This window comes from Cladophialophora immunda (assembly GCF_000835495.1).
Source record: "Cladophialophora immunda strain CBS 83496 unplaced genomic scaffold supercont1.5, whole genome shotgun sequence".
Taxonomy (NCBI): Eukaryota; Fungi; Ascomycota; class Eurotiomycetes; order Chaetothyriales; family Herpotrichiellaceae; genus Cladophialophora; species Cladophialophora immunda.
Window position 1 is genome coordinate 848,379 of NW_015622545.1, and position 14,225 is coordinate 862,603.

At 54.6% G+C, this 14,225-nt stretch overlaps 2 protein-coding genes across 2 annotated transcripts; one reads left to right on the forward strand and one right to left on the reverse strand.

The window, feature by feature from the left end:
* Positions 1 to 867: 867 nt before the first annotated feature.
* On the reverse strand, positions 868 to 1,725 carry PV07_08641 (uncharacterized protein; the record flags this gene model as incomplete). Its single annotated transcript, XM_016395835.1, has 1 exon — positions 868 to 1,725. One exon carries the CDS (start codon positions 1,723 to 1,725, stop codon positions 868 to 870), a length of 858 nt encoding a protein of 285 aa, XP_016245691.1.
* Positions 1,726 to 9,540: 7,815 nt separating this feature from the next.
* PV07_08642 (uncharacterized protein) lies at positions 9,541 to 13,999 on the forward strand (the record flags this gene model as incomplete). The annotated part of the gene is made up of 4 exons (XM_016395836.1): positions 9,541 to 9,817; positions 11,510 to 11,834; positions 11,892 to 12,372; positions 13,880 to 13,999. The coding sequence occupies 4 exons, from the start codon at positions 9,541 to 9,543 to the stop codon at positions 13,997 to 13,999; spliced, it is 1,203 nt and encodes a 400-aa protein (XP_016245692.1).
* Positions 14,000 to 14,225: the final 226 nt, after the last annotated feature.

The following is a 14,225-nucleotide window of genomic DNA, read 5'->3' on the forward strand; positions in this document are numbered from 1 at the left end:
TATCATGCTAATCAGTTCATCAACAAATGTCAGGAATGTGCCGAATATCCATCAAAAGAACGGCAAACGTGGAATAATTTGTTCGGCGAGCTTTCGCAGCTTGATGGCCAATCTTGGACGGTGCAAAGACTTACCTACCTCGCTCGTTGCTCGATCCTTGAAGTCCGACCTGCTTTTTCCCCCTCGCAGCTCACCGACAAGGTCGATCCCAACGCCAAAAAGGACAATGAACTCGGCCTCTTGCGCGTCCCTTTTCTGCGCAGCTTTCACACCTTATAGCCTCTCGAGGTAACACACGGGACTCTTGCATAAGAGGTTGCACGTATTGTTCACACGCCAGCCTCTCCTGCTCCCTAGCAATCCTGCTGTCATATGCGATGACGCTGACTATCGCCTCGAGGAACGACCAGTCGACCTTTGCCGCTCGCCTCTCCCAGTCCCCTCACGCGCTCCAATCCCGGTGTTTTCATGGATCCAGCTTATTTGCTTGATTCCAAGATCATTTCGCTTGAAGGAGTAGAATGGCTGCTCCTCCGGATCCAAATCGCCGGCAAAGGGCCCCAAGCAGCTCCAAACAAAGCCCGGAATGATCTCATTGAGTCGATTCCAGACATGAGAGGAGACCAAGCCAGACTGATCTCCTTGGGTATCCATGCTTTTTCGTTCAAAATGAAAGATTTGAATCATGCAATCAAACAAACCCCACAACACCAAACATGCGCCAGTCCGCGCCGATCAATTTGTCACCATCAGCGCCGTGCCCCTGATGTATTTTGCGCGATTCGGCTGGTTATTTTTCGTGGTCGGTAAATTGCAGTAATAGGTATTTTGCCTCATCTAAGCTCGCGATGATCAATTCTGCGTCTCTCACAGGCCCAGTCGTCGTAAATACGTTCCATATTCTTTACAGCAGCATCCCCTCCGTGGCGGGGTGACAGGCCATCGTACGTCATTGTTTCTCTCTCTTTCCAAGCGCGACATTTCTCTCGGTGATGGATACCACTGCATACCGCTGGCTCCTCTGGTATCGTCGATATCCTGGCGTTGGATCCACGGCGATTTCGTGTCTTTCCCAATACAAATCGAGGTTCTGGAGCTGAGTTCGTCGGCACGCCCATGGAATTCTCCTGGGCAGTGGTAACATTCGTGAGTATGAGTTGTCAGCTGCAGAATCCTAGGTTTCAGGAGGCTCTGCCAATCACCGTCGCAGAGACAGCGGATATATGGTTCACTGTTTGCTATGGTGGCACCGTTGATTCGAGGGTGAGGGATGCGTACGTGCGTGGTGGGAGGTGCTGCACTGCATTGCTTTGTTGCTGCCGTCTCGAGCGCCTGAGAACTCGTGACTCCCTGATGGGTTTGACTGCTAGACCAGCTGGGGCCCTTGCTCAGCCCTGCCGGTCCGTTCGCGTTGTCCGAGTTTGACGTGGGCGGTGTAGACCCGGGTTGGTTGAGCGAATTCGTTGCTGATGCTTTCTTCCAGGTGGCGTCGGCGCCAGTAGTGATTTCCGTGCTTGCTCTGCCCTCTCCACTCGTTGCCATCTCTTTCTTGTCATGCTGGGCGGGCAGCGTTTCACGTTGTATGGTCTCCTCCGCAGAGCGCGCATTCAGGCTTGAATCATCGACCGCTCCTGACAGGACAGCCCCCCGTGATTCATGTCCACCTGCGCAGTGGCCGCACTTTTCGGGAGCACTAAATTCGAGTACCGATGTGGCCGTAGTCATAGCATCTGAGGCATTGCTTAACTCTGCACGAGCGGTCGTATAGTTGACAGTGGTGGATTAACCCTTCCCACAGGAAGCCAGCGTATATAATCGCGGCGGCCATGTCGGGTTGCGTGAACTTCGATGATTCGATCATTATGGAAGAGTTCCCGTTTGTTGATGGTTCTTTGGATCCGCTCCCTTTGATCGTTCATGTTGATTGTGTCAGCGGGGATGCCGTGCACTATCGCGCCATATATCGTCCGGATCACCTCCGCCCTTGGTCCCAGTCCTCAAGCCTCAGGCCGTATGAGTCTGTAGCTCGGTCGCCTCGTGCAGTAAATGTGTTATGACGTTGATATCGTCACTCTTGAGTTGGTGGGATATCCTCAACCTTGTGTGTTTCCCGCAGAATGTTCTTGATCTTGACTTTGAGTTGCGACGGCGAAACTTGACGAAGACGTTGCGCTAGGCCGTGGTCAAATTGACCATCACTCCTCGCCCCTTGTAGGCTGTCAGCGCAGACAAGTCGCCAATTGACAAGACAGCTTGGTGTGGTGGCCCTGCTGTCGCTGCCACTGCCGCTTGCGCCCATGAAGCCAGACGGGTTCCGTTTGGTGTCGCAGTCTGCAGTGGAGCGTTGGCGGTCTTGATTGCGCGCAGCCTTGATCGCTTTATGGTCCCTGATTTGTACTTCGCGTTGTTCTTTCAGTTGTTCGTTGAAGAACTCTTGGATTTCGGGCGCCAACTTAGTATCGGATTGTTCCTCAAGGTGCGTGGCTTGCTCTTTGATGCTGCCGGATTCAGCGCCTGCACTCGGCCACGCCGGCCCCATGGCTTCCCATAACGCGTTGATGGACTCAGGGGCCAATTGGCACATCTTTTGGGTGGTTTGGAGCATTTATTTTCCGCCTTTCCAAGAATTCCGCGTTGAGCTGTGGTGTGGGTGGTCGTTTTCTCGCTGTAGGCATGCCGGGCGGGAAAACAAACGGTACAACCGACGTTGGTGCTGGCTGAGGCTGGCGAAAGTCCGCTTGGGGTGGCGTGCAAAATGCTGCACCCCAGCCATGCCTCCTGCCCCAGGGTCAAGTGGAGGACCCGTGGCTAGACAATCTGATGCCAGGAAAGCAAACGGCGCGAATGGCGTTGGTACTGCTAGCCAGGACGACAACCCGACTCCCAATTCTACGCAGGCCTTCTGGCTGGGAAACTGCTGAGACCGGCGCTACCTCAGGTGCCCTACCTGGAGCCTACACTTGAATCAGGTTAACGACGTACGAGTATAGAGGGCAGGCATTTGGGATTCAGTGTTGCGGACCTGGCTTGTAGTTGGCTGGAAGCTGGAAGCAGGAAGCATCTCAACAACGCATCCAACATGCCTTGTTAAATCGTCGGATTGGTGGAGTTTATCTGCTTGAGCTGTTGTTGGGGAAAGATTCCGGTCGATACTGAGACTGCTGGCGGTAACAACATGGTGATATTCACGTTTTTCCGTCGAGATTGAGGATAGAATGGTAAAATGGCGACAGATATTGCGACGGAAAATAGGATGCAAATAAGGCTAGTAGAAGACAATGCTGAATGTACACGGCCCTTCGCCAGGCTTGGGTATTTGGCCGCCGGACTTGTAGTGGTTGATCATGAATCGAATGTTTGCATCGTGGGCTGTGCCAACAGCCTCATGTACCTGGTAATCCTTGGCCATGTATTCTGACATAACAGCCTTGTTCGCAGCTCTAGTAGTGTCTCCGTAAGTAAAGACAGCCGTCTGTCTCCCTATGGGAGTCCCTTCGCTGTAATCGACACTTGAATGATGCTCAATCACGGGCTTCAAGGTCATCCTGGATGCGAAGCCCCGTCTAGGGTACCCTGGACTTGAAACTTTTTCTCGACGCCCAGCACCCAATCACTCACTCATTCACTCGCTCACTGGCTGACTGTACTTTGTTTTGTTCTCGAAGTAGACCCATTCACTCACTCGCTTAATGTGCGGTGCAGTCCACCGCAGCCAGTCCACCGCAGTCTAGCACAATCGCCCCAGCGCAGTCTCAGCAGGGCATTCTTCGACTTGGACTTTGTTCTCGACGCAGACTCACTCACCCACTCACTCACTAACTGTGCTGTGCTGTGCTGTGTTTTGTTTCTCTTGTTGACCATGTTCACTTGATCGATCGCTCACTCGCTCGCTCGCTCGCTCGCTCTTCCATCTTGCCCGCCACCCCTGGTGGATTCGCTGGGTCTCCGCAGATTCTCAACCGGAAGGTGCAGAACTCGGTGTTGGGTTGTTGTCCCAACAAGTCCCAACCTCGTTGGCGCCATTCGCTTTCCCGGCATCAGCGGAAATGAGAGCCAGGGACATGGTTCAAACTCCAGGAGTGCCCTTCTTGCCTGCCCTGGCTGTCCTGACTTCCCTGGACTGCCCTGGACTGCCTTCTCCCTGTGCCTTCTGGTCTGCGCTGGACTGCCCTCGAGTGTATTGGAGTGTTTGGTCGACCAACTCTTTGGCTTTTGGGAAAAGGTTGCACCCCCTCACTGCCTTGTTGAAGCATCTTGTGGATCTACATCTCGTCTGTCTTACGGACCTTGTATCTCGTTTTTGATCTTGTAGCCAACGTGACGGCGTACTTATGTGCTTGCCAGAATTGAATTCCGTGGGCCGAGGCGTGAGCTCCCTTCTGACCCTGCTTAAGGGCATGTAGTCGTGGATGTATCCACGCCCGATCGTGCTGATGCTCGCGGCTCTTTGGGGATGTCTAAATCGTGCTTAGTAGGGTTTCGAAGATGTGCCCAGGAGGGCGTGATGCCGGTTCCCAGCTCCGCGGGCCCGTCCGGTAGAAGGAGAACTATAGATTCTCGGGCCGGCACCTCACACCGACGAGCATTGCAAAGGCAGACGGAGAGGTCGTGGTCAGACTCTTAGCAGCAGCCGTAGGGGCCTGCGTACGCATCTGGAACGGGATTCGATACTCGTACGTAGTGAAGGGATGATTGGGAGGGGGCTTCTGGTTGGAGAGCCTCGGGCTCGAGCCCATTGGCTTTGCATAAGGTCGACAACTACCCTTGGATAGACTCGGCTACTGTCAGGCACGCATTCTGGGTATCGAATCAGCTTTGATAAATGCAATATGGGACCCTGGGTATACCTGAAGGAGGTAAGGAGGCGATAGAGAGTCGACGCAGGGGGTGGCCTGCGCTGGACGCAAGGGCTGGGACATTTGTCCAGGGCCGGGAATGGGACCCTGCGCCCTCGGTGTACACAACCAGGCGGAGAGAAGGCTGTTATGGCACTGGAACAGCTGGCAAAGACAGCTAGCAGGGACGGCCATGTCATTTGGGAGGGGAGCATCTAATCCGCTGGGTGCATATTACCCGCCCAGCTTGCGGATCTACCATTCCACACTTTCTTCTCCTTCCTAGCATCGACTGCCACGGAAGGCACGCAGCTAAGGGGCTTGGCACCGCACGATAGACAGCTGTTCAGCGGCATTTGTTCCTCCTAGGACAATCCATCAATCAATTTCATTACCTACGCTTCCTTGCCCATTGACCAGCCCCCCCCCCCCCCCCGCCATAACCTCCATCCTCGACCATCAGAGACCGTGTCTGTCTGTCGTGTGTTGGACCCTCTTTGAAGCTACATCTCCACTCTGTCTTGAATCAATTGCCCCCTTCCGGCTTTGCCCTGTCCGGTTGAGCACCTCAATCGACAAGTGTGAGCTCAGCCTTGTGGTGAGGAGGGTCTATCGTGTTCGTGACTTGTGGCCAGCTCGTGGTCGTCGTGCCTGCAAGAGCCAAAATCAGCAAGTCTGAGGAGCTAAGCAAGCACTTGGCCCCGGTGAGTGCCATCCTGTCGACACCCCTTCTGCATCTGTGGCCAAACCAAGTCTGACATGATGCCCGCAGGACTATCCGAACAACGAGATTGCCCTGCCTCAGCCTCGAAACATCGATGACTTGCAACATCTACAACGAGGCAACATCTGCAACGAGGAAGACCATCTGGCTCGAGATTATCCTGCCCCAAAAGGCGACTTGCCGAACTACGTTGACGAAGACCATCTGACTCGAGATCTGGCTCGAGACTGTCCCAGCCTCAGCCTCGAAAGACGACTTGTAATATCTACTACGAGGAACGCCATCTGCACAGCAACGAGAAAACGCTATCTAGCTCGCGTGAGTCTCCATTCTCTCTTAGGACCTTGGCTGTCCGTTCTGCTGATGTACCCCACAGCTGCAAACGATGCCCACCATTCAATCGGCCAGTCGTCCCACGAACCACAGTAGAGATTGTTCAGATATACAGAACGAACTGTGAAAGAGATGGATACTTGATGGATACTTGACCCTAGGGCAAATATACACAAAAAACTGCGAAAGAGATAGATGCTTGATGGATACTTACAAGCCCTTGAGGCATACAGAATGGACTGTGAAAGAGATGGATACTTGACCCTGAGGCATCCTGGTTTCCATTCAAGCATCGTCCAGACCGTCGACACACCACCACCTCGACAAACGGCTGGACACCGAACGAGACCGGACGAGGCTGGCTAGATCAGATCTTGCTCCCTCCAATGACGACAGAGGCGACTGATCTATGCCAGGCCAGTCAGTATTGCCGTCAGATCAGACGTCGGGCAGCGGGCTCGCCTCATCAAGCAAAATACGTCACTATCAACAACATCCACCCCATTGACGAGGCCTATACCATCTCGATCTTGATGTTCGTGTCGGTCTTGAAACCAGCCGTAATGGTATGAACTCTCCTCCCTGGTGCCAACCCTAGCTAACTCCTGGAGATATCTCAGCAAACCGTTGGGTTTCTGAAGACGACATCACCGACTCCACCCTGGCCGTCGAAGAGCCAGCCATGTGTGACCCTCCAATTCCGATATTATTGCCCTGGTTATCCTCCCACTTAAGCGCTGCGGAGGATTGTCTTCTTCCTGTGTGACCATTGACGGCGCTAGCCACTTTCGACGGCATGTTCGAGAGAGCCTGATCGATGCCATGCCGGAGCTGTTTACACTCCTGGCGCCTGCTGTTGCAATACGGGACAGCTGACCTGGAAGGTGACTACAGACTCAAGCACCTACCTGGCGACTCCATCTACCGCCGCCGCCGCAGCATCAATCGACAGAAGACACAGTTATATAACATCTGCCGCCTCAAGATGGGAGTTCTATAGTGAATGCGGCGTTCAATGCATGATGCGGATGGGGAGGGACGTGGATAAGGACGGAGCGAAGTACTTTGGGAGGCCGTGGCTCGGTTCAGCCTTGCTACGGTTTTCCATAAGTCCCAATGCGTCCTCCACCGGTACATACTACTTGACGACGACGACGATAACGACGACTCCTCGATGGTACCCCAGCGGACGCTCACAACACCCCCATACCGCCCGAGGCCCTTCGTGTTACTTCGCAGAACGTTGTCGATGAAAGAGCGAGCGACGCCCATTCGGCAACCAAGCCGACAACCCGCCGACTCCCACGCCCACGGCTGACGCCCACGCCCAAGTCGAGGGAGTTGATTTCCGACAACTCGCCGGCGCTCGACGGCACCTCCAGGATTTAAACGTTGGGCACTCGCCGACCACTTGCCTTACAACAACTTGAGGCGTTGTCAGCATTCCGTGGGCAGTGGCTTGGCCACTCCACTTGAACTTTTGTCCGGGGGGAGGAGGGGGGAGGAGACCTTGGGCCGTTGTGCACACTTGCATACACCCATGCAAATGTCCAAACTGGCGAATCTTCAAAATTGCGAACACTTTGCACACTTGCAACTCTCCAAACCCGCTCACTTGCTCTCTTGCTCTCTTGTTCTGCAATCACGTATCCCAGTCAGCCATGTTTTTCTCGTCCCGCCCGCCCTTTCCAGCCCCACGGCCACACGAAATGCCCCCTCTATCTCGAGCCTGAAAGAGCTGGCCGGCTCCATTCCAGCGCGTCCTCTCCAATCAGCCACCTATCAACGGCTTATCTAACGTTTTCGAAGAAGCTAGGGCTAGCCAGCCCAAGAACCACCCTTTTGCCCCTCCTTTCGGCTCGCCGCATCTCCTTTTTCGTCACCTTGCCCCTGTCGCCGATGGCTGCGTTGGATGCTTGACAGCAAAAGTCCCCGAAACACAGATGATCGGTGGAACAAGCCCCCCTCCCGCTCTCGTTCACTTCGGAAAGTAATGGCTCAATCTCCATGCATCTTCCCAGCTCATCACCTACTGGACATTCAACCGCATTGCTTGGAGTCCCTTCGAGAAACAAATCGTTTGTCTGATCTTTGAGCCTTTCTGAATCCTCGGGCGAGTTGCAAAATGGGAAGCGTGGACATCCACCCATTTCAGTGTCAGACTCGACAACCGTCTCCTGCCTACACAGGACTGAGCCTCAATGCCCTCCTGCGTTTCCAGATTCCAGGAAATTCAAGACAATCCAGAACCCTCGACGCAGCTCCAGCATCGGATGCTTCCCCGTTTTGACTGGTCCACCACCGCAGTCGCAGCTGCGAACGATGTCCACCATTCCACCCTTGTCCGTCGACCATACAGCACTCAATCGGCCGAGTCATCCCACGAGCCACAGCAGAGATTGTCAAGTATACAGGAGGAATTGTTGAAAAGATGGATACTTGACCTGAGGCAAGAGGATACGCTCCCATCTCTTCTACTGTGCGAGATCTCGCTGGTGAAAGTAGCAAGGTCAAGAGTGGCGCTAAACGCGTCGGGAACAACTGGCTCTAAGTGCCGCTTTCCGCACGGATTCATGTGGAAATGCCATCAGAACAACATCGTGGATTGCAATAGAACGTTTCCTGTCAAGCAGACTGGCAACAGGCGAGGATGTGGAGCTATCTACCCCTAGACCAAGGCGAATGCATGAGAGTTGTACCAGAGTTGGCCAAGGGCATCAACCACCAGTTGCACATGCCGACAGATCTCTTGCAAGCAATGCGACGAAGGTCTCAGCATCGCCAATATCAAGTCTGGCAGGAAGGCTCGTGGGTATTGTTCCGTGGAATCCACGGCATACTATTCGATCTCTGCTGGTCCTCAAGGACGCCGCAATCGCTCAGACCACGCCACGAACACCGCCTTTTCGCGAGCGAGAAAGCCCTTGAGGATATTGTTTCTTCTACGCCAGTTAAGAGGCGAAGGTATCACGATTCGACGGACAGGGCTCGACCACAGGGAACGATCTCAAGACCACTGCAGGATTCCCGGCAGAACTCCATCAAAGCTCTTCGAAATGCCTCTTCGCTGGAAGGCGTGGACACATATCTTTACTCGAAAATCAGCCGAGATTGTGCTTCTGGCTCCTTGTGCATCTTTCCAGTTCGACTCGTCTGCGCCATCGTTCAAAGAGGGCTTTGTTGGAAACCGGGACTGCCCGTGGCGGGTCAGCGGTTCCTTGAAACAACCGGCCATTGAGGATGCTTTCTTTCAGTCACCTGAAGGATCATCATCTGCAAGAGAGCAAGGCTTCGGCATCGATTTGCGCGATCAGAACGCTGCTTTGTCTGAACAGCAAGGCGTCGCACACGCAACCTCGGTTTCGACGTTCGCTACTCGAGCGTTGTACGGAACAAATACCAAGGCTGAAGCGACTGTTTGAGAGGATCCTCGAGGCGACGATGAGGGTCCCTCCGCCTCGTGGGCCTGCATTCGACGCAGTCTTCGACTGGTGGCCCAGGTCGTCATATCCTTCATTACCATAGGTATGAGAGTGGAGCTCTAATATAAAATCCAAAAAGAGTCGTTCCTTGGTGGTCTGCGAATTCCAGCCGAATCGACAAGACCGCTCGAGAAGCTCGATCGTCTGCGGTGGGACAGTCAACAGAATGTCTCGGCAAATCGCTCGTTTGAAGGCCCAGCCAGATCGATCGAAGGACCAGAGGCAAATGGGCAAGGCAATCGACGCCCAAGAGACCTTTTCCAGCATCGAGAGGATCCCGACGGCCAAAGAGGCATTGGCGACCGTGCTGCAAAACAGGAATGCCGCAATACGGGAATGGAGTGGCTACGCCCACGCCCAAGCCCACGGAATTCAAGTCCGACAAGCACGCAATCCAGTTAGCTGCAAGACATGCGAGCTGCAAGATACGCAAGACAGACTCTGTGAGTGAACTTGGGGTGTGTGAAGTCGAGTCAGTGAGTGTGCGATATGCCAGTCTTTCTGGCCAGTCATCTCCCAGATCCGGACCTATCTCCTTGCCGATGATCAACGCCGCAGTCACATGGGGACCGTTCTTGCGCGTAGACAAGTTGCAGACCACGGGCTGGGGTTGCCACACTCGTCGTGCCTCCATGTAGCTCGGTAGTACGTTCGATAATAAGAAGTGTTTTGCTTCCGCCCATGCAGTAGCAAGGTCATCCATTTTCTCCGTGGCTCAGCTTTCTTCCCGACCTTAGAGGTAGCTTGTCGCTTGTATCGAAATGATAGAGAGGGTACGGAGGTACCCACCGTGAGCCCACTGTTGGACTTCTGCTCTTGAAGCTTTCCGCTTACTGACGGGCTTGCTTCTATTGCGAGGCTTTTCTTTTCGTATTTTTCGCTCCGGTCTCGAGTATTGGCGAGGGGAGCACAAGACGAAGCTGATCCTTTCTCTTTTCTGTCACCCAGGCAGGGCTGAAGTGGCACCGACGAGCGACCAGCAACCAGCATTGAAGCCACCATTTGGAAGTGCGAATTCGCCGTATCGAACAGTGACAAGCTGTTGGGACACCATCGAAGGTATCACGACTTCCTTGGCTCCTCCCTTTCGTGCTTCCAGATAGCCCGGCCGCTGGTCGCTCTGAGGCGGCCATATTCATGAAAGCATCCAGAGGGATTCATTCCAGGTGAAGACACAAACGTCCGCGGTCCTAGTTAATGTGCACGGTGAAGTATGGCGAGGTTTCGAGGCTGTTTCGAGAATTCCGGAGGGGAGGAAGGCTTTCGAGTCTCGTATCGTATCCTTCTCGGCCTGTCGTTGCTGTGCGGAACCTTTAGGTAGAGCAGGGCATATCAGAGCAGCGTAGAGTGGGCAGGTAGAGCAGAGCCGGGCAACCTGCCCATATCAAGGCTGTGGACCCACTTGAAATTAATTCATGAATAAGGATTAAACTAGACAACATTTCTCTCAAATACGCAAAGACCCCCACACCGACTGTGTAGACCTTGCCACCCGGGCCGGGGTTGGACATTGGAAGAGGCATCAGTTCGAATGGGCGAAATGTAGCGATTCGGGATCCTTCCAGGTCCTGATCGGAGCAAACTACAAGCGGTAGCAGGCGTCAGGACCTCGATTGCACAATCCCTAACCGAAGTATCCCCCGCAATCTAGGTCTTGACAGGTTCAAACTAACGCCGTGTTAGCAGGCATCAAGACTTGTAAACAGTCTGAACGGTAAACCACACATCTCACACACAGTAGGAACGGAAAAACCAACCCTCGCAAGGGGGCGAGTTTCGCTACCACAGACCGAGCGTTCAGCGCTCTGTGGAAAGTTTTTGCACTTTTTTCCGACCGGGTTTTTGTGATTTTTGGTCGTGCGTTCCGCCAAGGTATCTCAGAGGCACGATCTCCGACACATACCTGGACACACTTCCAATGATGGACCCCAATTAGGAAGCTCGGCCCACAATAACACACCTCCAGCCAATCAGGTTACAGAGCTCTGATTCTTGGCAACGTTATTTGCACAGCCTCGACCACATTTGAACAATTCCATCTCAGTCACATAGCCGAAGTCCAGGGACAAACATCAGCAGAGAGGCGTCACATGGTTGAAGAGCAAGCCCGAAACGTCTTCCTCAACAGCTTTCAGCGACAGCTACGGGGCTGTGTCTGTGGCCCGCGCAGCTGATGCATGGTTCCCACCTCTGTCACCACGCCTTCTGCATCAACCCTCTCCACATTCTCTGGGCACTCGATCTCAGGGTGCCGCATCAGCATCGAGCGGTGGGTGCTGAGCTCGATCTTGCCGGGGTCCAATTGCTGGCGCAGGTCGGTGGCTTCGTCGAACAACTCAACGCCGGCACCAGCGGCACCGCGAGCATCCACTACTTTCATCAACCCAGCACCCAAAGCCGCAGAAGCTACAATCCCTTCAGCTCGGCTGCCGACGCGGTCGATGCCAGGGACGCCATCCAGTGACACGTGCTGCTCATGGCCAGACGGGCGGGGGAGCTGGCTAAGGACTGCGCCAGGTTGGCCAACGTGGCCACAGATCTTGAGCGTGCCGTCCAACAACTGGAAGAAGGCAGGGCGAGGCTGGTGACCGACCAGATGAGCGTCCTTCTGGCGAAGTACCGAGCCTACTCCCACTCCTTGCGGCCCTTGCGATGGCTCTTTGACGGGGACACCTTCGACAAGGCCCTCAACCGCGACCGTATCAGCATCCTCAACACCCGAGTCCGAGAAATCTACACCTTCATCCGCGCGTACCTAGCCCAGCAGGACCGTGACCACCTCCTGAGAGACCTGGAGGGGACGCTCCGTGGCCAGCCGGACGCCTACACACAAGTGCACCATCGGCACGAGCAGCTTCGCAGACGCGGACTCGAGCTCGATAGGTACTTGAACCTGATAGAGGAGAACCGCGTCGCCGAAGCAGCCCGAATCCAAGCGCTCTGGCGTCCGCTTCCGACCGACAGCAGCTCGTCGTGCCATTCCAAGACATCTGAGATGGTGCGGCGGCGCCAAGGTCCATCTCCTCCTCGTCCATCGGGTGAGAGCCATGCAAACACCTCGAATTTTGCCAGGCCTCTCTCCTTCTCGCCGCCTCCTCCAAGAAGGTGCTCCCTTCATAAGATCACGAGGAGTTTGGTGGCAAAAATCGTTTCTGTGGCGGCGGGAGGGTGGCCTTGAGGGGGCCTAGGGGGAAGTACGCTCTGCACTCAGTTGGGTCGATCCAGGGACATGAAGGGCATTGACGACTCTCCTGTTGGGCCATTTGCTTCACCGTCCCAGAGACTCCAGTCGCGGTGATCCCGACCCGCCGTTCTGCCCTGCTCTAACTACTCAGCCTGGTCTGTCCTGGTCTGCCCTGCCCTCTCAAGCAAATGAACTACGTCAGCAATTCGGCGTGGCAGAAGTTCTTTGGAGTCTTGCAGCCATTCTCTGCAGATGCGGCGAGCGAGGTCCGGGGCGTTCGCCGGAGAGGCCGTCTCGGGAGGATCTCCCGCGGCTCGAGTGAGAGAGTACCATGGGGAAGAGCAGGACGTGCTGGAGCTGGACTACGCGACGCATATGTTCGATAAAGCACCGTAAGGGCGAATTCAAGGAGGGGCAAGATAGTCCAGCAGCCACAGAGACCATCAGGGAACCGGTAAAAGCTATAGCCCACCCCCACTGAGTTCACACAATCCAAGTTCACACACTCACTGCCTTGTTGGAGTATCTCGTGTATCTGGATCTCGTCTGTGTTGCGTGTGTATCTTGCATCTCCGCGTATCATACTCGCGAATCTGTGCGAATTGTGCAACAACATCGGCGGCAACAACAGTAGGGTCACCACCACTACTACCCCCCCATCTACACGTCCATGATCCATCGTCACACTCACTGACTGTGCGGTACAATGCAGTGCAAAGTGCTGAGTGCTGACTGGGTGCTGAGAGAGAAAAGTTCCAGTTCTGGAAGTGTGTTCTCCGGCCTACTTAATGCCCTGCTGAGCCCGAGTGCCCAAACACCAACTTTTGTCCACCTTTTGCCCATCTGTCAATCCCGACCCAAAACCTGGCTTTTCTTGCTCCTCGAGTGTGTCTTTGGGCGGAAGGGCACCCAATCCCGAGTTCCAACAATCTGCCTGGGAGCAAAGAACATTCGTTTGCCATTGTCAACTTCCCCCAGCCCGGCGGAGACATACTCGGTACGTGCGACAGCCCTTCAACCTCCTCTCACAATCTCCTCAAAAGCGCCGCGGCGAACCACTGCTGATGCTTTGATTTCAACAAGCTGGTAGTTCGAGCGTCCCCATCAGTCCAATGGACATCGACGCCGTCGGCATTGCGTACTAACCTCGGTTGAACTGGTACAAGTTCGCATCAACAACCCTGGACCGTCCACCCTGCCCAACTTGGTCATATCTACAGAGTCAATGCTTGCGACTGGTCACCTCCTTAATGATCGAGCGACGATAAGGTGCACGCGTCTCCGTCGCCGTCTCCTAGCTTCAATGCTGACCTGGATCCAGGCAAAGCAGCCGGCCTCGAGCCTCCGCAACCGCCATCCAGAGGTGCTCGAAGCTGCCAAACACGTCCCTCCCAACCTGCCCGATCCGCGTTGTCAAATCTTACGAGGCACTGGTGTCTGAAAGAGAGAGGAACCGAGACCACAAGCAGAACATCCACCACAAACCCGCATATCCCGAGACAGAAGTCAAGAAGCACGAGACGATCAAGACCTCCCACTGAGACACGAATAACATACCTTTTGCGGCATCTGGCTCATCCATGCTCGCACCGACGAGGCAAATGGTTGTTTGGGGCATATCTCCCTCAGTTACCGCGTCCCCGCATCCTCCTCGTCCAGATCTTCCT